Genomic DNA, 21,534 nt, shown 5'->3' with positions numbered 1-21,534 from the left:
CATTCAAAAGAATGTGACCGACATGTCAAAGGCGCTACCAGCTGAAGCCTTTCAGTGCTGCTACCAAACTGGGAACGATAACTCGAACGGAGTACAGCAGCCGAAGGGAATTACTTTGAAGGAAGAAATACTGGTGCTTAAAAAAACCGTTGGTATATAACAACAGTCTTACTACTTTTCTCACACACTTCGTACAAATGGCCGCTGGTCCAGGCTAAGCCAAAAATTTTGTACCCCATGCTCCTCGCTCAAATAGGAACCAAGCGCCAAGAACCCCTCTGCCTCCCTCCCTCCCCCCCCCCTCGCCGCCCACAAACACACACATACACCCGCAAATCGTGATACTGCAGACGGGCTTTTCAAACATACAGGTATTTGTAACGATTTGTTTTGTAAACATAAGTTCACTCCTGCATTCCCGAAACCACCTAAGTACCAGACGACGTATTAAAAGCCAGAGTGGTGGCATGAAGTGACGTGGTGGTACACGCACCGCTCTAAGGTTGTGATCCAGTTGGGAGCCCCACTTCCTACCAAAAATATATTTTACTGTCACTCTCACTTCTAACATACCACAGTTGCCTAGGGTCTAAAAATAACAACACTAAAATGTTTAGAGTGAGCCACAACGCAATCATCAAGATTTATAAGGTTGTTCAGCGATAATTTATGAGAATTTTGATACAGCATAAGTGATCCGTGATGTAATTACCATTTACAGGATTCGTTTCCCACATTACCTTTTTCCTGTGAAAATACGTTTCCAACATCCAAAAAAGCATGTAACACGCTTTCACCAAGACGCACAATGCAAAACACAGGATACTGTAATAATACTCAGATGTGGCTGCCGTCGCTACGGGAACAGCTCATACATAATAGCGGCGTTCTGAATTTCATCCATTGCATTTAGTGAATCCCTCCGGGAGATGCATATACGCCAACTATTCACCAACAGACCTATGCTGTCTGCATCTAACACTGCCAGAGGAACAAACCCGCGACGGAAACGGGCAGTGCTGAGAGCAAGCTTTAGGGAGAAGAGTAGGGCATAACTGTTCCCAACTGCAAGTACCGTGAGTAAATGGAAACAGTTTTGTCCCAAGCACGCGTACAGGACGCACCGCCGTCGTTTGGACTCTTGTGTTGGTATTAGAGTCCTGCATGACCGAGTAAGCGAGCACAAAATGTGCTACGTACGCAGGTACAACAGTCAATCATTAACATAATCGTTTTTGCATAGTTAGTGGAAAGTGTATTATAGAGAAACGGGAATGTTGTGACTCGTATAATATTTCATTAACGTAAAACATCTCGTTTTTATGGGAACGGGGGTCGGGTTGTTTGGGGGGAGAGACCAAACACCAAACAGCGAGGTCATTGGTCTCTTACGGGAATGTTTCTATGATTTCCGTATCAGTTCTGTATTACTTGTCTCTTTTGTTTATCATAGATCCTTCAAGCACTGTGTCATCACCACCCAGAAAGAGAGCTCGTTTCAAGGAATGGAGGAACAGCAGATCATCCGCAGCAGATGAAGTAGATCTGTACATTTTAATGCACCCCGGAGATGATGATGATGATGATGATGATATCTTAAAGTGGTGGAGCAGACATGAAACAGATCTGCCAGGTTTGGCTGCCGTAGCAAGACGTATTTTATGTATCCCAGCAACAAGCGCACCTAGTGAAAGGTGCTTTAGTAAAGCCGGCATGTTACTAACAAATTGCCGCAGCCAATTAAATCCGGAACGCGTTAGTGATTTCCTGCTGATCAACAATAACTATAATTTTGTTTATGTTGCAAACAATTGAAACGTATGACAAGTTACGTCTGTAAATGTTTAATGTTCTTTGTATGCTTTCTTTATGAAGACGGTTGTCTTCTAGATTACAGGGAAAGCACTTATTTAATGTTTCCTATAAATGAAAGGAAAAATATATCTTTTGTTTGGAAATGAGACTCGTCTTCTATCCGCGATTGTATTGAAATATCATTTTACTTTCCAGGTGCTTTATGAATTTAGCTGTGTCACGTACCCGTTCTTGGAATTGTTACTTTTGTATTAAAAGAGAGCGAGAGAGAGAGAGAGAGAGGGGGAGGGGCGTTGGATTTGTACAGTAAAGTACAATGCAGGGAGCCGGGGCGAGGGGAGGTGAGACGTCAGCGGTGACCGGTCATGCACGGTTATCCGCGTGTCCGGAATCCGGACAACAGACATGGGGCGAGTACGTGACCGAGCCGAGTCGTATGGGGCCGGACACGAGCTGCTCGGTCCCCCCGTCAACAGGCGAGCCTTGACCGGTCAAACACGGAGCGTTGCAGCACTCTAGTTGGTATGTTCAGTACATCTACATCTACATCTACATGGATACTCCGAGAGCCATCATACGGTGCCTGGAGGAGGGTACTCTGTACCACTACTTGTCATTTCCTTTCCTGTTCCACTCGCAAATAGTGCGAGGGGAAAACGATTGTCTGTATGCCTCCGTGTGAGCCCTAAATTCTCGTATTTTATCTTTGTGGCCATTACGAGCAATATAGGTTGGCGGCAGTAGAATCGTTTGGCAGTCAACTTCAAATGCCGGTTCCTCTAAATTTTCTCAATAGCGTTCCTCGAAAACAACGTCACCTTCCCTCCAGAGATTCCCATTTGAATTCCCGAAGCATCCCCGTATCATGTGTTGTCCGAACCTACCGGTAACAAACTTAGCAGCCCGCCTCTGAATTGCTTCGACGTCTTCCTTAAATCCGACCCGCTACGGATCCCAGACATCAGAGCAGCGTTCAAGAATAGGTCACCCCAGCGTCCTATATGCACTCCCCTTTACATGTGAAGAACCACCCTTTCCTAAAATTCTCCCAACAACCCGGAGTCGACCACTCGCGTTCCCTACCGCAGTCCTGACATGCTCATTCCACCTCATATCGCATTGCCACATTTCGTCCAGGTATTTCAAAGACTTGACTTTGTCAAGCAAGACACTATTAATACTCTTAAACGAACGTCACAGGTTTGTTCGTCCTACTCATCCGCAGTAACTTACATTTTTCCACGTTTGGAGTTACGTACCATTCATCACGCGAATCAGAAATTTTGTCTTGTATCTTCCTACAGTCACTCAACTTCTACACCTTACGGTACACCATGGCATCATCAGTAAACCACCGCAGATTGCTGTCTACACTATCCGTCAAATCATTCATGTATATAGAGAACAACAACGGTCCTATCACACTTCCTGGGGCTCTCCTGACTATACCCTTGTCTCTGATGAACACTCGCCGTCGAGGACAACATGCTGCTTTCTATTATTTAAGAAGTCTTCAAGCTACTCGCATATCTGTGAACATGTTCCATGTGCTCGTACCTCCATTAACAGCCTGCAGTGGGACAACGTGTCAAATCCTTTCCAGAAATCTAGAAATATGGAATCTGCCTGTTGCCCTTCGTCCATAGTTCTCAGCATATCACGTAAGAAAAGGACAAGCTGAGTTTCGCACCAGCGATGCTTTCTAAAACCATGCTGATTCGTGGACATAAACTTCTCAGTCTCAAGAAAGTTTATTATATTCTAACTGAAGATATGTTCAAGATACAATACAAGTACACAGGTAAATGGAGGGGGGCAATAAATCAAGCGAAATGCAGTTACCCTGTAACGAGCCACGGTTTTTATTGATTTCGAAAAAAACTTTCGACAAAGTTGAGTGGAAAGGGTAATGGACATATTGAAGAGGAAAGGAGAGCACTGCAAGGGGCAGAATCTATGTTTACAACAGAGGGTAAGAACAGAGACTGGAACTGGAAATGAAATGTCAGAAGGAAGCAGCACTGGACATTAGATAAAGTGGAAGGGACATTAGATAAAGTGGTTGCTGTTGAAAGATCTGGATGAAGGTTGTGTGGGAGACGGGGTGAGAATAAATGCAGCAAAAACGAAGTGTATGATTATCGGCACAGGAAGGAGACTCTGAAATACTGAAATCTATGCAAGTAGGAGCATTTAAATATCTTGTAACTACCATAACTGAAGGCTTGAGAAGCCATCAGGAAACGAAAACTTCCATTCCTATAGCGAAGAAGGCATTCAATAGAAAAAAGGAAATTATTACAGAGTGACAATTTTTTAACTACACGAAATAAACTTCTGAAAGGTTTGCGGTAGGACGTTCAAACTGCATAGTTGGCAGCGGAGCATGATGGGAATTAATATGTCCATGCACGGTTTGGTTTGGCGACGAAGCCCATTTCATTTGGATGGGTTTGTCAATAAGCAAAATTAGCGCATTTGGGGGACTGAGCATCCGCATTTCGCGATCAAGAAGTCCCTTCACCATCAGCGGGTGACTGTGTGGTCTACTATCTCCAGTCACGAAATAATCGGTGCGATATTCCTTGATGCCACGGGCACTACCGAACGATACGTGAAGGTCTTGGAACATTATTTCATCCCCATTCTCCAAAGTGACCCTGATTTTGACAGGATGTGGGAGAGTGTTTGATGTCTTTTGGGGAGCGGATTCTGGCTCTGGGGTACACGGAGGCCACTGGCATCAGCCTCGATTGGCCGCCACATTCTCCGCATCTGAACACGTGCGACTCCTTTCTGTGGGACTACATTAAAGAAAAGGCGTACAGCAATAACCCCAAAACCATTGCTGCGCTGAAAAGAGCCATTCAGGAGGTCGCTGACAGCATCGATGTTGACACTTCAACGGGTCATGCAGAGTTTCGCTATTCGTCTGCGCCACATATTCACCAATGATGGCAGGCATAACGAATATGTCGTAACCCAAACCCGAATATCTGTAGTGACGTTTACATGTTGAGTGAAGTGTGTTTACGCCGTAGTTTGACTAATTTACGTTTTATTTCATATACTTCAATAATTGTGATGTGGCAAAGCAAATGTAGGTCTGAGAAAAAATGAGATAAGGATGTGGAGGAGAAAGAAGAGGATAAGTCGGATGGGAAGATTAAGTAACGAACGAGTGGTGGAAAGCATTGATGACAGGAGACGAATGCTGCAGGTTATAACAGAAAGGAAGAGAAAGGAAGTGGGTTATTCGTTGCGAACGGATCGCTCGCTAGTAGATGCCTTGAAAGGACCAGTTTGTGGGAGGAGACTGTAAGGCACGAAGAGATAAAAGTTGATGGACTGCATAAAGGGAAACGGAAATTACGTCGACCTGAAGACGATGTTAAGAGACAGGAGAACATGATGATTTATCATGTCAAAGGCCACCGGAGACCACGGTCTCTTGTACCAATACAATCGGAAAATATCCCTGAACAGCCACTGAAATATTGTCGGTGGAGTTCTGGTTCACCCTGGATAAAATGTTTTAATGTGATAATGACAAGTAGGTTACATTAATGTTTAGTGCATTGCTTTAACACAATTTTCAAGAATAATACTCTAAGGAATATAAAGTAGAAATGTGCGCTCACCATTAGTGTTTCACATAGCACTCCAATTGTGAACACAGATATGCAGACATTGGTTACGTGAGCACGGGGAACGGTGTTCCTTTCAGTCATTTCTGCCCGCAGCGTTGCTGTCTGCCCCCCCCCCCCTTTTTCTGGTGGACGACAAGTTTTGGGTCGTAACGAGAACACAGCCCAAGGAAACAATGTAGAACATGTCATTGAAAAGTATCCAAACCAAAATACTCCTTCTTTGGAGAAAATTAATAATTGTGATAGTTCGTGACTACCACTGGATTTGAACAAGTCTAAACTTAGGCTCAAGGCCTTAATAATGAAGCAGTCAGTTTTCAGTTTAAACGTTTTGTTGACAGGGAACCAGCAGCTGTATTAAATTTCTTAAAGCGTCTATTAACGACTCTGTCAACAGATTTCTATTTAATTCTTCTTTCCACATTTTCTTGAAATTTTTGTTCTTTTGTAAAATAGTTAATTTCATTTGAATGTGTTCTAATACTTTTACTCAGAAGTCTTACAGATGCTTATTTATTCACTATTCATTTGTATTATATGCAGGTTTTGTTAAACTAACTGATTTAGTATCGACATAATTCGATGTAAATAATGGTTGAATTATTCTAACATTACATGCAAATCGAACGTATATATTTTTTCTGTATTTATCTTAAAGTAGGGCGGGGAATTTACTACGGCCCTTGTATATATATACTCTCGTGACTAATTGGAACAGTAATTTTATTTTTATTTATAGCAACTGCATTTATAGGGTACGCTGTACCTTAAAGTGAAATACCATTCTGAGACGCAACAGTAATTACAAACCTATTATCAGCGGCATAAAAGTTTTCTGGGTATGGTACCGCGCCATAATGTAAAACACTACTGCTGCTGCTGCTGCTGCTGGAGAAAAACCAACGTTTCGGCCACGGTTGCAGCGGCCTTCTTCTGGGTCCATTAGACCATTAGAAGGCCGCTGCAACCGTGGCCGAAACGTTGGTTTTTCTCCAGCAGCAGCAGTAGTAGTTTTTACATTATGGCGCGGTACCATACCCGGAAAACTTGTACGTGGACTGACTCTGGCCGCGGAAGCCTACGCAATTACACTATCATTAGCAATTACATATTTAGGAACAGATTATTTCAGTTAGTATGAATAGGTTCACAGCACTCACGAGGAACGTCAATACGTGCTGGATTGCTCGGAAGCAGGTATAAATCGGTCTTGACACACCATCGATGAGAACATCGTGGTCCAAATTCTCTCATTCTACAAGGCCGATCCTGAGTAAGTAGCGCAGATTACGTGGTCGTTGTCGACGTCCAAAAAAAGCTGTTTTCAATGGAGCAGACGCATGTTTGATTGGGTTCATGTCGGGGAACATTGAGGTCACTCCATTGTGATGACCTCAGCATGCTCAAAGAACGTGTTTATGAGAACGGCACGTAGGGCTCGCGAGTTATCCTCAATCGGGATGGAACTGTCATCAAAATGTAGGCGATACGGGCACACTTTTAAGGCTCTGAGGACTATGGGACTTAACTTCTGAGGTCATCAGTCCCCTAGAACTTAGAACTACTTAAACCTAACTAACCTAAGGACATCACACACATCCATGCCCGAGACAGGATTCGAACCTACGACCGTAGCGGTCACGCGGTTCCAGACTGTAGCGCCTAGAACCGCTCGGCCACTCCAGCCGGCACGGGCACACTATTGGTTGCAAAATCTCGTCCCTGTGCCGTAGAGCTGAGATCGCCCTCAAGAGCCACGAGAGGTGTATTGTGGCTCCCATGTAAAGCCACCTCAGAACTCACTGTATACAAACGTATGGGACACGGTGTTGGAGGTATTCCACATTACCGCGTTGTCTGCAGCTATCAGTGTACTAATATATCAGAGTTTCGTCCATGAACATCCGACGCCAATCCTGGGGCGTTCATTCTGCATAATTTCTTGCATTCAGTCCACGGTGTTGTGGTGTACGACACGTTGCTCGTCATGACCGTCGGGAATTGGGATTCGCACCATGTGATCGCCTCCTAACAGTTTGATGAGACACGTGACCTCCTGAAGCCTCTTAGAATGCCGAATTCATTTCTAGATCACTCGTGCCACGGCTCTTTTCGCTGAAAAGTCGTAGATGTCGACCATCCCGTGCACCTGCCAAGCGCGGACGACGTCAACACTGCCTGTCTGTTGGCAGCGTTTCCATGTCTGTATCACATCACTTTGACTCTGGTCGACATTTAGAGAAATTCGCCTGGTTGACCAGCCTTCTGCGCATAATGTGATGATGCTGACTCAATCACTGGTGCGACTGTCGTTCGTATCATGATGGTTGTTCACTCCACTGTTCCCCGTACGTCTCTATGTGTAGCTACTGGCGCTAAACTTCCAACTGATACGCTGCAATACCTTCCTGTAGGAAGAGCTCATGGTAACTGCCTGTATGTTTACAATGTAGGAGGGGACCTTACGCTAGGTACAGAAACTGTCACAGCAGCAACACACCAGCGCGACGTATCTGGACGATGTGGCATTTTTGTTGATGTGTGTATCGGAGCGTTTTCAGTACAGTGTTCGCGTGGTGTCATGACCCTCGTGGATTCTTCCCCCCACTCCTACCTCCAGATCTCGCGGATTCACGGCTCTGGTGGCGAGACGGGAGTTGTTCCCACGCTGTGCAGGGAGGTCGTGTCGGACGGAAGCAGCGGGCGAGACACAGCGCCGGCTAGCAGAGGCCAGAATGGGGCGCTCACACAGTGTCCCCGCGTTACGTAAGCGCCGCGCAGAGCAGCGCAGCGCCGTCCACCCCGGGCCGTAATGACTTTACTCCTTAACCTCTGGCGGGCAGCATAAACCACTTGTCGCCGCAAAACACGGCGCCGACCCCAACTCACATCTGTCCGACACCACAGTAGCTGTAGTGCTTCACCCAAGCCACGAGTCCATTCTCCGCTGCACGACGAAAAAGACATGGTCGCCTAGACAACTCTTTTAGTGAGACTACAGGCAAAATTTTGGCTTTTTTTCCGAGAGACAGAGCTCATTTTACAGTGTAGCCTTTCCGATGGCTGCCTCCGGGACAGTCAAGAACAAGTACCTTTCTGAGATAACTGGCCGCAATCGCTAATGCAGTACAGCCAGTTCAAAATTACGGGGCAACCTTTCCATTGAAGGCATCAGTCTATCTTTCGCTCATTTCAATGAATAATTTAAAGCAAAACTTTCTTTGACTTTAACGAGAGCATAACAGTGACCAACAAGTCTATGCTTCTTAGGTTAAGATCAGTAATCAAAATTAAGATAGCACACCGCACATATTAAACTACGCCCGAACAGGTCATGAAGGCCCAACGGTACTGACCGGCCGCCGTGTCATCCTCAACCCACAGCCGTCTCTGGATACGGATATGCAGGGCCATGTGGTTGCACACCGTTCTCCCGGCCGTGTGTCAGTTTCCGAGACCGGAGCCGCTACTTCTTGATCTAGTAGCTCCTCAGTTTTCCTCACAAGCGCTGAGTGCACCCCGCTTGCCAACAGCGCTCGGCAGACTGGATGGTAACCCATCCAAGTGCTAGCCCAGCCCGACAGCGCTTAAATTCGGTGATCTGACGGGAACCGGTGTTACCTCTGCGGCGGGGCCGTTGGTCAATCAACATACTGTAGTTATGAATGTAGCCAAGCAAAGCCCGAAATTTGTGAGTTACTTGATTTTATTATTTTTGAATAACAAGATAATTTCACTTGAGTGCAGAATTTCAAAATAGGTGTGCCAGTCGCAGGGACGTAAGTAGATTACATTATAATGTGTTATATCCACAAAATGTCCCGCATTGGACTACGGCAAATTAATTTTAGACACCGTCCATAAAAAAAATACAAAAAAGAATATATTTCCCGCACTACGACTAAAAAGAATAATATTGGTTAAAAACAGTCTTTGTAGCAATTTTAGTTTTTTTTTATTTTTCAACTACGCGTTTCGCCTTATTTAGGCACCTTCAGGTTATCTTAATTTGGTATTTCTTAGAAGGATCATTTAGTCAGTGTAGCCACAGGGCATCGTCGAATATGTCAGGCCAACATAGCATGGATTGGAAGAATTCCTAAAACAAAATCATAAAATCACAGTAATGAAAATCTCTCAAGATCAGAATCTGCACGTGTTAGTTACTGTTATTCAAAAACAGACGGAATATGGCAAGTACATTGTGATTTGAGTGCTTAAGTGGATATCGTTCACAAATGATGATTGAACTGTTGGTGCCATGGGTCTGAGCACAGAAATTGGCAACCATTCCGGGGACAGGGCATCTACATCTACACGGATACTCTACAAATCACACTTAAGGGCCTGGCACAGGGTTCATCTAACCACTTTCACCTCATAGCCTTTAAACGGCTCTGTGCCCGTGTTCACTACCTAATCAAACAACGGAAGAAGGAATGTTGGGAGAGATATGTCTCCACCATTGGATGGCACACGGCACCTTCCCAAGTTTGGGCAAAGATCAAACATCTTTTCGGGTACCAGGCCCCAACAGCTGTCCCCGGTGTTACCATAAATTGCGAGTTATGTAACGACACAAACGCGATTGCCCGGCACTTTGCCCGTCACTTTTCCCAGCCTCTGCGTCGGAAAATTAACCCCCAGCCTTTCGCACATTCAAACGGCAGCTGGAGGGGAACGTCTTCTCACTCACTACACGCTGCAGTGAACCCTATAACGCCCCATTTACAGAGTGGGGGCTCCTCAGTGCCCTGCACATCGCCCCAACACAGCTTGTGGGCCTGATCGCATCCACAGTCAGGTGATTAAACATCTCTCATCTGACTACAAGCGACATCATCTCGTCGTCTTCAACCGGCTCTGATGCGATAGCGGGAGAGCACCATCATTTCGGTGCTCAAAACCGGTAAAACCCCGCTTTATGTGGATAGCTATAGGTCCACTGTTGCGGTTGAACTGCTTCCTCCCTAAGAGGCACATCAAATACGTCGAAAACTTTGACGATCGTTTTCTAAGAAACGGTCGATTATCTACGGATAGTGCAAGGCAAGTGTTTGCTTGTTTGACTCCTCTTCCTCTGAGCTAAGTTGCTAGAAATCGTGTTATGGCACTTGCCGTGTTCTTCTCGTAAGTCTCGTTCCACACAACGTATAACTATGTGAGTTGTTATTTTTGCGATTTTTTTTCTGAAAATAGGGAAACTGTTTGCTATGTCTTTGCTAGACACGGTACACACTGTGATCTTCGGAGGGCGTTTCGCACCAGCGAGTAGCGACGAGGCACCTCACACATACCGCTATCAGCCTCCTTCTAGATGGCGCTCATACCAGGAGCTATTTTGTGCTTCCACACACAACATTGAAATAGCCCATCCATCCACCAGCAGCCTCATCTGTCACTACGGAGAGCCCTGAAACTCGGAACTATTTAATGCATTCGTCAAATAGTTCACAGAATGACATTCATACAACGACTGCATGATTTAATCGACCTCATGCCCACAGTCAGCCGTATATCACTCAGTTCTCACAAGGGAACCTCCCCATCGCACCCCCCTCAGATTTAGTTATAAGTTGGCACAGTGGATAGGCCTTGAAAAACGGAACACAGATCAATCGAGAAAACAGGAAGTTGTGTGATACAACGAAAAAAATAAGCAAAATATACAAACTGAGTAGTCCATGTGCAGGATAAGCAACATCAAGGATACTGTGAGTTCAGGAGCGCCGTGGTCCCGTGGTTAGCGTGAGCAGCTGCGGAACGACAGGTCCTTGGTTAAAGTCTTCCCTCGAGCAAAAAGTTTACTTTCTTTATTTTCGCAAATTTATGATCTGTCCGTTCGTTCATTGACGTCTCTGTTCACTGTAATTAGTTTAGTGTTTGTGTTTTGCGACCGCACCGCAAAACCGTGCGATTAGTAGACGAAAGGACGTGCCACTCCAATGGGAACCGAAAACATTTGGTCATCAGGTCATAGGTCAACCGATTCCTCCACAGGAAAACACGTCTGGTATATTCTATACGACACTGGTGACGGCATGTGCGTCACATGACAGGAATATGTTGTCGACCCACCTAACTTGTACACTTGGCGAATGGGTAAAAAGATTCTCCTATTTAGGTTTTCTTGTGGATGACATAATCGCTCCCAAAAAAGTGATGAAAACATAAGAGTTTGTCACATAAACTGCAACAAATGAATGCAACAGTTTCACAGTCGCACAGTTTTCCCTGTGCTCTGTCAAATCATGTTTTTAATGTTTTAAAATTTTTCCGTGTATAGTCCGTCAAATCTTGCATATGTCGAAGCAAATCTGAACGTGTCCTGGAATTTTGGAGAGCGAAGTTGATTAGGTATGAGTGCCTGAACATTGATAATTGTCTGAAAATAAAAAATTAAACCTCTCATTCGAGGGAAGATTAGAACCAAGGACCTCTCGTACCGCAGCTGCTCACGCTAACCACAGGACAACGGCGTTCCTGAGCTCATACTATCCTTGATGTTGCCTATCTTGCGCATGGACTACTCAGTTTGTATATTTTGCTTCTTTTTTTCATAGTTCCACACAACTTCTTCCTGTTTTCTCGATTGATCTGTGTTCAGTTTTTCAAGACCTATCCACTGTGCCAACTTATAACTATATCTGAGGGGGGTGCGTTGGGGAGGTTCCCTTGTCAGTAGTTCTCGCCCGAATCATTCGGCTCTACAGTTGCTTACAAGTTATACAGGTCGTTTCTGTGAGAGAGTGCAAAAATTTTAACAGGTCGTAGAGGATGCTCCACTGAACAATTTGAGGCAGGGAACCTGAGGTTGGAGAATCCAGCTTACCATGATATGGAAGTAAACTTGTCTACCGCTTTTTCTAGCATTACTGTTTTCCAGCTTATTTACAACTAAGTAGAAGTTTACACGTACTAAGCTGTTTATTTCGTGCACATTCTTTATTTCCTGCAAGGAAACAAGGAGGACGAGCCATATCTTCCATATGGCTAAATGTACTCTATCTGAGTTACTAAAGAAAGTAGCCTTGACTGGTCGTGAGAGGATGTGGGTACAACATGACGGTGTATCGCCTCACTTCTCAGTGCTGTATTTCCTGGTCGCTGGATTGAAAGAGGAGGTCCTATTCCATGGCCTGCGAGGTCACCTGACCTGAATCGCCATCATTGTTTCCTACCGGGATATCTAAAGTCACTTGTGTATGAGACCCCAGTGGATACGGAGATGGAAGTAGTAGCCGGAATTGTAGCTGCCTCTCGTGTGATTCGAAACACACCAGGGATATTTGTAAGAGTGCATCAGAATCGTGTTCACCGAAGTCATCTACATCTACATCTACATTTGTACTAAGCAAGCCACCCAACGGTGTGTGGCGAAGGGCACTTTACGTGCCACTGTCATTACTTCCCTTTCCTCTTCCAGTCGCGTATGGTCCGTGGAAGAACGACTGCCGGAAAGCCTCCGTGCGCGCTCGAATCTCTCTAATTTTACATTCGTGATCTCCTCGGGAGGTATAAGTAGGGGGAAGCAATATATTCGATACCTCATCCAGAAACGCACCCTCTGGACAGCAAGCTACACTGCGATGCAGAGCGCCTCTCTTGCAGAGTCTGCCACTTGAATTTGCTAAACATTTCCGTAACGCTATCACGCTTACCAAATAACCCTGTGACGAAACGCACCGCTCTTCGTTGAATCTTCTCTCTCCCCTCTGTCAAACCCGACCAGGTACGGATCCCACACTGAAGACCACTACTCAAGTATAGGTCGAACGAGTGTTTTGTAAGCCACCTCCTTTGTTGATGGACTACATTTTCTAAGTACTCTCCCAATTAATCTCAACCTGGCACCCGCCTTACCAACAATTGATTTTGTATGATCATTCCACTTCAAATCGTTCCGCACGCATACTCCCAGATATTTTACAGAAGTAACTGCTACCAGTGTTTGTTCTGCTATCATATAATCATACAATAAAGGATCCTTCTTTCTATGTATTCGCAATACATTACATTTGTCTATGTTAAATGTCAGTTGCCACTCCCCGCACCAAGTGCCTGTCCGCTGCAGATCTTCCTGCATTTAGCTGCCATTTTCTAATGCTGCAACTTCTCTGTATACTACAGCATCATCCGCGAAAAGCCGCATGGAACTTCCGACACTATCTACTCGGTCATTTATATATATTGTGAAAAGCAATGGTCCCATAACACTCCCCTGTGGCACGCCAGAGGTTACTTTAACGGCTGTAGATGTCTCTCCATTGACAACAACATGCTGTGTTCTGTTTTCTAAAAACTCTTCAATCCAGCCACACAGCTGGTCTGATATTCCGTAGATTCTGGGTTTCCAGAAATGATATGATACGCGAGCAAAAACATGTTCTAAAATTCTACAACAGATACATGTCAGAAATATAGACCTATAGTTTTGGGCATCTTCACTACGACCGTTCTTGAAAACTGGAACTACCTGTGCTCTTTTCCAATCATTTGGAACCTTCCGTTCCTCTAGAGACTTGCGGTACACGGCTGTTAGAAGGGGGGGGGGGGGGGGGGGCAAGTTCTTTCGCGTACTCTTTGTAGAATCTAATTGGTATCCCGTCAGCTCCAGTGGACTTTCCTCTGTTGAATGATTTCAATTGCTTTTCTATTCCTTGGACAGTTATTTCGATGTCAGCCATTTTTTCGTTCGTGAGAGGATTTAGAGAAGGAACTGCAGTGCGGTCTTCCTCTGTGACACAGCTTTAGAAAAAGGTGTTTAGTATTTCAGCTTTACGCGTGTCATCCTCTGTTTCAATGCCATTATCATCCCAGAGTGTCTGGATATGCTGTTTCGATCCACTTACTGATTTAACGTAAGACCAGAACTTCCTAGGATTTTCTATCAAGTCGGTACATAGAATTTTACTTTCGAATTCACTGAACGCTTCACGCATAGCCCTCCTTACGCTAACTTTGACATCGTTTAGCTTCTGTTTGTATGAGAGGTTTTGGCTGCGTTTAAACTTGCAGTGAAGCTCTCCTTGCTTTCGCAGCAGTTTACTAACTTTGTTGTTGAACCACGGTGGGTTTTTCCCGTCCCTCACAGTTTTACTCGGCCGTACCTGTCTAAAACGCATTTTACGATTGCCTTGAACTTGCAAGCCATGCTAGCATTGAGTTTGATGGCCGTCGATTTCAGCACATTTTAAAAGATACAGTACACATGGTACAGTCACTGTGTCAGTAATGGTATTTGCAGTTAACTAATGTAAATAAAAAAGTACACAGTAATGTGATTTTATTCGTATGATCTCCTTAAGCAGGATTCCCCCACCCGACGTTCCCTACCTCAAACTGTTCAGTGGAACATCCTCTAAGTCCTGTTAAATTTTTGCACGCTCTTACGGAAACACAGTATATACAGTGCCAACTAGTTCTTGTCTTGCACGGTCTTACGGAAACACAGTATATACAGTGCCAACTAGTTCTTGTCTTGCACGCTCTTACGGAAACACAGTATATACAGTGCCAACTAGTTCTTGTCTTGCACGGTCTTACGGAAACACAGTATATACAGTGCCAACTAGTTCTTGTCTTGCACGGTCTTACGGAAACACAGTATATACAGTGCCAACTAGTTCTTGTCTTGCACGGTCTTACGGAAACACAGTATATACAGTGCCAACTAGTTCTTGTCTTGCACGGTCTTACGGAAACACAGTATATACAGTGCCAACTAGTTCTTGTCTTGCACGGTCTTACGGAAACACAGTATATACAGTGCCAACTAGTTCTTGTCTTGCATGCTCTTACGAAGACACAGTATATACAGTGCCAACTAGTTCTTGTCTTCGCTAGTTTGCAGTAAGTGTCAAACATTTGTCAAAGTGCCCGTCAAAATGTTTACCTATCGAGAGAGAAAGTGAACTCAAACTCTTTAAGATAGGAGTCCATAGCGGTCATCTCCTGTTAGGTTAGCTTAGGTGCAGAACTTTGCATCAGTGCCTCTATATCCCTGGAACCAATAGCTGAGTATATTTTCATGTACATTATTTCAATAAATGATTATTGTTGTTTCTGACGGGTTGCCTAGTGATTATATTTTAGAGCTATCACCCTGTGAAGAGTTTGCAGTTAGTGTGTAACTTGACCACTGCTTTCTGTTATCTTATTTTTTGGCACCTTCTATAGGTGAAGGCAACGCCATTGTATTTGTTTCGAGTGCTTCTATCACTTTATTTAGACAGTACCTGCGGCATCGACTCGTGCCGGGATTTGAGATTTTAGAATTTCTGAGCTACCAGCTGTTTAATGTCTTTAGTGTAGATAGCAATGATGAGGTGAGGAAGGGGGGAAACTGTTCTGGGAGACGGTGTCAGTGAATAAAACGGTACGTGCGTTCAGGGCAGAAGCTCGGCTTTATTAACAACAGAAGCGTCAATAGGAAGAAGTGCGTGGCGGCGAAACAGAAGAGCGGGCGGAGGCGCCTCCTCCACTAGAAGCCTGCTGCCTGGTTGGCTGCCGCAGCTGCAAAAGACGAAACATTTCGTTAGTGCTCTGTCTGTCCTCTTCACAGTGTACAGGAAAGAAGTGGAGGGTACGTTAGGAGTACTGGGAGATCCAGCAACGCAGTGCCATGTTCTCTGTTTTGGCCACCCACTCGTCACACACACATACACACACACACTTTTCCTGCTCTAGCAGTAATATACGTCGCTCGACGAAGACGTTAGCAGAAATGTAGCGAAATGATGGAAGTTTAGGTAAGCAAGATGCCGAAAGCGGTATGTACGACCCGTGCTTACTGCAGAGTTCGAAATGGCGCAAACGAAATGCTTGTTAGTGTGGAATTACTATTTAGAACCGCATGTTATTCAGTTGCAAGGACTGTTGGTGCAAATACATTGGTACTGCTACCTGACAAGGACGTGAGCTGTAAATACTTCATCCATTATGACCTGTGTTGTAAAAACCGTCACTGCTATTCTAACTAATAATATTACAACGTCTGCATCAGATACAATTTTTTTTCCCACTATGCATTACGACGGTTTGTAGCGATTGCGTAGTGGAAATACTATAGGAGGAGGAGGAGGAGATTAGTGTTTAACGTCCCGTCGACAACGAGGTCATTAGAGACGGAGCGCAAGCTCAGGTTAGGGAAGGACGGGGAAGGAAATCGGGTGTGCCCTTTCAAAGGAACCATCCTGGCATTTGCCTGAAAGGATTTAGGGAAATCACGGAAAACCTAAATCAGGATGGCCGGAGACGGGATTGAACCGTCATCCTCCCGAATGCGAGTCCAGTGTGCTAACCACTGCGCCACCTCGCTCGGTGGAAATACTGTAAGACAGTTTAAACGTTCTTTTGCTTGCGAACGCTGCGAAACTCACCAGCTGCAAGGGCGCGTGCCACATCTACTTCCTCCAGAACTGGAAACGAAAAAGCATAAAAGTTAGCAAGAGTGCACGTATTTACATCGGTAAATAAGAAACATGCAGTCTGTTGGATAGCGTCTCGTATCTTGCTGTAATGGTCAGCTTTCCGTGCATACCATTATTTTTACACACTTTGGAAAATAACGAAGCCATTACAGATATAACACACAGAAAAAAAAGTACTGCTCAAACTTACTTTGACACAAATAGGTCGATAATGGAGCAATGTAAATATAACGTATTTTAAAAATGAAGAAGTAGATAGTAGAAACATTGGGATATAATTTCCTGTCAACATCTTCATTAGATTGGGATTCTTTCAAAGTGGGCATAGATGCTAGGTACTTTGCCAATCAGCGCCAGTGTGGTACTCACCTACACCGGCCCCCCGCCCCCAAGCAGCAGCCTGCTCCCAGATGGTGGCAGTGTGCACCTCACCTATCTCAGCACCCAGGTAGCACCCTGCCCCAAGCAGCGCCAGAGTTCAACTCACCTACTGTAGTCCCCAGCTAGCACCCTCGACCTAGGTAGTGCCAGTGTACAACTCACATGCCCCAGCTCCAGGTACTGCACTGCTCCCATGTAGTTCCATTGTGCATCCAACATGTCCCAGCACCCACGTAGCACCCTGTCCCCAGTTAATTCCAGTGTGCAACTTACTTGCCCAATCCACCTCCCTCAGGCAGTGCCCTACTGCCCAGGCTGTGCCACAGCGAAACTCACCTTACTTGTCCTAAGGTAGCGTCATAGCCCCAGGTACTGCATGTGCGCAATCACCCGCCCCAGCACCCAGGTAGAGCGCTGTCCCCAGGAAGGGTTATTGTGCAAATCACCTGCCCTAGTCCCCCAGGCAGCGCCTTGCCCCCAGGCAGTGCCAAAGTGCAGCTCACCTGCGTCTCCCCCACCTGCCTCCAGGTAACACCTTCCTCCAGACACTGTCAGTATGCAAACCATCTGCCCCAACCCCCAGCAGTACCCTGCCCTTCTATAGTGCCTGTGTGCAACTTACATGTGCCAGCCCCCAGGCAGCACTTTGCGCCTAGTAATTCCAGAATGCAACTCACTTGCTTCAGACCATCATATTGTGTCCCGCCTCTAGGTAGTGCTAGTGTGCACCTGTTCAGTCCCAGCTCCCAAGTAATATCCTGCCCACATGTAGTACAAGCATGCAATTCGCTTGTACCAGGACCCAGGTAGCATCCAGGCGCCAGGTATTACCAGTGTGCACCTCAGCTGTTTCACCCCCCCCCCCCCCCAGTAGCACCCTGATCCACAGTAGTGCCACTGTGTAAATCACCTGCCCCAACCCCCAATGTAACACCAGTGTGCAGCTCACCTGCCCCAGCCCAAGGTAGTGTCAGTGTAGACCCCACGACACCTAGCCACAGTTAGCACCACCCCTAGCCCCAGTTAGCACTGTGCCCTCAGCTGATACCAGTGGGCAGCCGACCCACCCACCCCTAGTTAATGCCAGTGTGCAGCTCACCTGCAGTAGCTCCCCAGAAAGTGCCATGCCCGTAGGTGGTGCCAGTACGCACCTCAACTGCCCCACCCCTGTTAGCGCTCTTTCCACAGATGGAGACAATGTGCAGCCTCCCCAGTAGTGCCAGTACGCACCTCTTCAGCCCCAGTCCCCAGCAGTGCTCCATCCCCAGCTAGTAGCAGTGTGTCCCGCCCCCAGATGGTGCCAGTATGCACCTCAACTGCCCCACCCCTGTTAGCGCTCTTTCCACAGATGGAGACAATGTGCAGCCTCCCCAGTAGTGCCAGTACGCACCTCTTCAGCCCCAGTCCCCAGCAGTGCTCCATCCCCAGCTAGTAGCAGTGTGTCCCGCCCCCAGATGGTGCCAGTATGCACCTCAACTGCCCCACCCCTGTTAGCGCTCTTTCCACAGATGGAGACAATGTGCAGCCTCCCCAGTAGTGCCAGTACGCACCTCTTCAGCCCCAGTCCCCAGCAGTGCTCCATCCCCAGCTAGTAGCAGTGTGTCCCGCCCCCAGATGGTGCCAGTATGCACCTCAACTGCCCCACCCCTGTTAGCGCTCTTTCCACAGATGGAGACAATGTGCAGCCTCCCCAGTAGTTCCAGTACGCACCTCTTCAGCCCCAGTCCCCAGCAGTGCTCCATCCCCAGCTAGTAGCAGTGTGTCCCGCCCCCAGATGGTGCCAGTGTGCACCTCAACTGCCCCACCCCTGTTAGCGCTCTTTCCACAGATGGAGACAATGTGCAGCCTCCCCAGTAGTGCCAGTACGCACCTCTTCAGCCCCAGTCCCCAGCAGTGCTCCATCCCCAGCTAGTAGCAGTGTGTCCCGCCCCCAGATGGTGCCAGTATGCACCTCAACTGCCCCACCCCTGTTAGCGCTCTTTCCACAGATGGAGACAATGTGCAGCCTCCCCAGTAGTGCCAGTACGCACCTCTTCAGCCCCAGTCCCCAGCAGTGCTCCATCCCCAGCTAGTAGCAGTGTGTCCCGCCCCCAGATGGTGCCAGTATGCACCTCAACTGCCCCACCCCTGTTAGCGCTCTTTCCACAGATGGAGACAATGTGCAGCCTCCCCAGTAGTGCCAGTACGCACCTCTTCAGCCCCAGTCCCCAGCAGTGCTCCATCCCCAGCTAGTAGCAGTGTGTCCCGCCCCCAGATGGTGCCAGTATGCACCTCAACTGCCCCACCCCTGTTAGCGCTCTTTCCACAGATGGAGACAATGTGCAGCCTCCCCAGTAGTTCCAGTACGCACCTCTTCAGCCCCAGTCCCCAGCAGTGCTCCATCCCCAGCTAGTAGCAGTGTGTCCCGCCCCCAGATGGTGCCAGTGTGCACCTCAACTGCCCCACCCCTGTTAGCGCTCTTTCCACAGATGGAGACAATGTGCAGCCTCCCCAGTAGTGCCAGTACGCACCTCTTCAGCCCCAGTCCCCAGCAGTGCTCCATACCCAGCTAGTAGCAGTGTGTCCCGCCCCCAGATGGTGCCAGTATGCACCTCAACTGCCCCACCCCTGTTAGCGCTCTTTCCACAGATGGAGACAATGTGCAGCCTCCCCAGTAGTGCCAGTACGCACCTCTTCAGCCCCAGTCCCCAGCAGTGCTCCATCCCCAGCTAGTAGCAGTGTGTCCCGCCCCCAGATGGTGCCAGTATGCACCTCAACTGCCCCACCCCTGTTAGCGCTCTTTCCACAGATGGAGACAATGTGCAGCCTCCCCAGTAGTTCCAGTACGCACCTCTTCAGCCCCAGTCCCCAGCAGTGCTCCATCCCCAGCTAGTAGCAGTGTGTCCCGCCCCCAGATGGTGCCAGTGTGCACCTCAACTGCCCCACCCCTGTTAGCGCTCTTTCCACAGATGGAGACAATGTGCAGCCTCCCCAGTAGTGCCAGTACGCACCTCTCCAGCCCCAGTCCCCAGCAGTGCTCCATACCCAGCTAGTAGCAGTGTGTCCCGCCCCCAGATGGTATCAGTCTGCGACTCACCTCCTGATGAAGCTCCCAGGGAACGTGCAGCGGCATTGGCTGCAGCCGCCCTGGCGGCTGCGTTGGCCGCTGCTGCTCTCGCCGCATTCAGCGCTGCTGCTCGCTGGGCACTCTCCAGTCCCACAGATGAAGCCGAATCCAAGCCTGCAACATCCGTCAACATTCCATGTCATTCCTCGTTGTTGGGATATGCCCTTCACCACATCTCGCATGAAGCTGCCCATTTCTTGGTGTATCGAGTCAGACAGTCTGAGGTGTGTACAAAGAATACTGTAAGTGCAGTGGTCGTGAAGAGATTCTAGCCAGCATGGACTAGACAGGACTGACAAGCCTTACCAAGGGTGTTCGGTTTATAATCCCACAACCATTTCTGCTGTTCATCTCAAACAGTTTCTGAGCGAACAACTGCAAGAGAACTGCATTCAGTGGACATCAGAAGTCTGGTTCCTCGCAAAAGGACATTGTTGACAGTGGCACATAAAGTTTCATGTCTTCAATGAGCCAATCAGTGCAAGTGGACAGTATCTGACTGACTGTGAGTCGCGTTGCCGAAAGAGTGCGATTTGGCCTATTCCCAAATGTTGCAAAGCGCCCCGTGTACCGACGGCGCAACGAGGCGATTAATAACCAGTTTGTAGAAATTATATTCCTGGCCCCAGGTGGATCTGTGATGCCTTGGAGGTGGTTTCATCCCATGACTTTATCTGACACATCCATATTGCTGTTAACACGAGCAGGGTTTGTATTTCAAGATTGTTAGTGACCAACTACTGCCTTTTCTTCTTCATCTTCATTATGTTTGTGCTGCACACACTCATGTCTTACAAGGGAACCTCCCCATCGCACTCCCCTCAGATTTAGTTATAAGTTGGTACAGTGGATAGGCCTTGAAAAACTGAACACAGATCAATCGAGAAAACAGGAAGAAGTTGTGTGGAACTATGAAAAAATAAGCAAAATATACAAACTGGGTAGTCTATGCGTAACATAGGCAACATCAAGGATAATATAAGTTTAGGAGCGGCGTGGTCCCTTGGATAGCGTGAGCAGCTGCGGAACGAGCGGTCCTTGGTTCAAGACTTCCCTCGAGTGAAAAGCTTAATTTTTTATTTTGAATTTACGTGACAAACTCTTATGTTTTCATCGCTTTTTTGGGAGTGATTATCACATCCACAAGAAA

General features: G+C 46.9%; 1 protein-coding gene across 1 annotated transcript in view; it reads right to left on the bottom strand.

Moving 5' to 3' along the window:
* The window catches only part of LOC126088244 (uncharacterized), an 87,990-nt gene that overhangs the window by 54,323 nt on the left and 12,133 nt on the right, over positions 1 to 21,534 (bottom strand). The window contains exons 3-4 of the mRNA XM_049906374.1: positions 17,267 to 17,353; positions 16,847 to 16,885 (exon numbers count right to left, since the gene is read on the bottom strand). Of these exons, the coding sequence (XP_049762331.1) occupies positions 16,847 to 16,885; positions 17,267 to 17,353 (126 nt within the window). The remainder of the gene's footprint in view (positions 1 to 16,846; positions 16,886 to 17,266; positions 17,354 to 21,534) is intronic.

The sequence above is a fragment of the Schistocerca cancellata genome, chromosome 6, assembly GCF_023864275.1.
Source record: "Schistocerca cancellata isolate TAMUIC-IGC-003103 chromosome 6, iqSchCanc2.1, whole genome shotgun sequence".
In the NCBI taxonomy this organism is placed as follows: Eukaryota; Metazoa; Arthropoda; class Insecta; order Orthoptera; family Acrididae; genus Schistocerca; species Schistocerca cancellata.
Note: the sequence above shows the minus strand (reverse complement) of the source record. Positions and strands in the feature narration are given on the sequence as shown.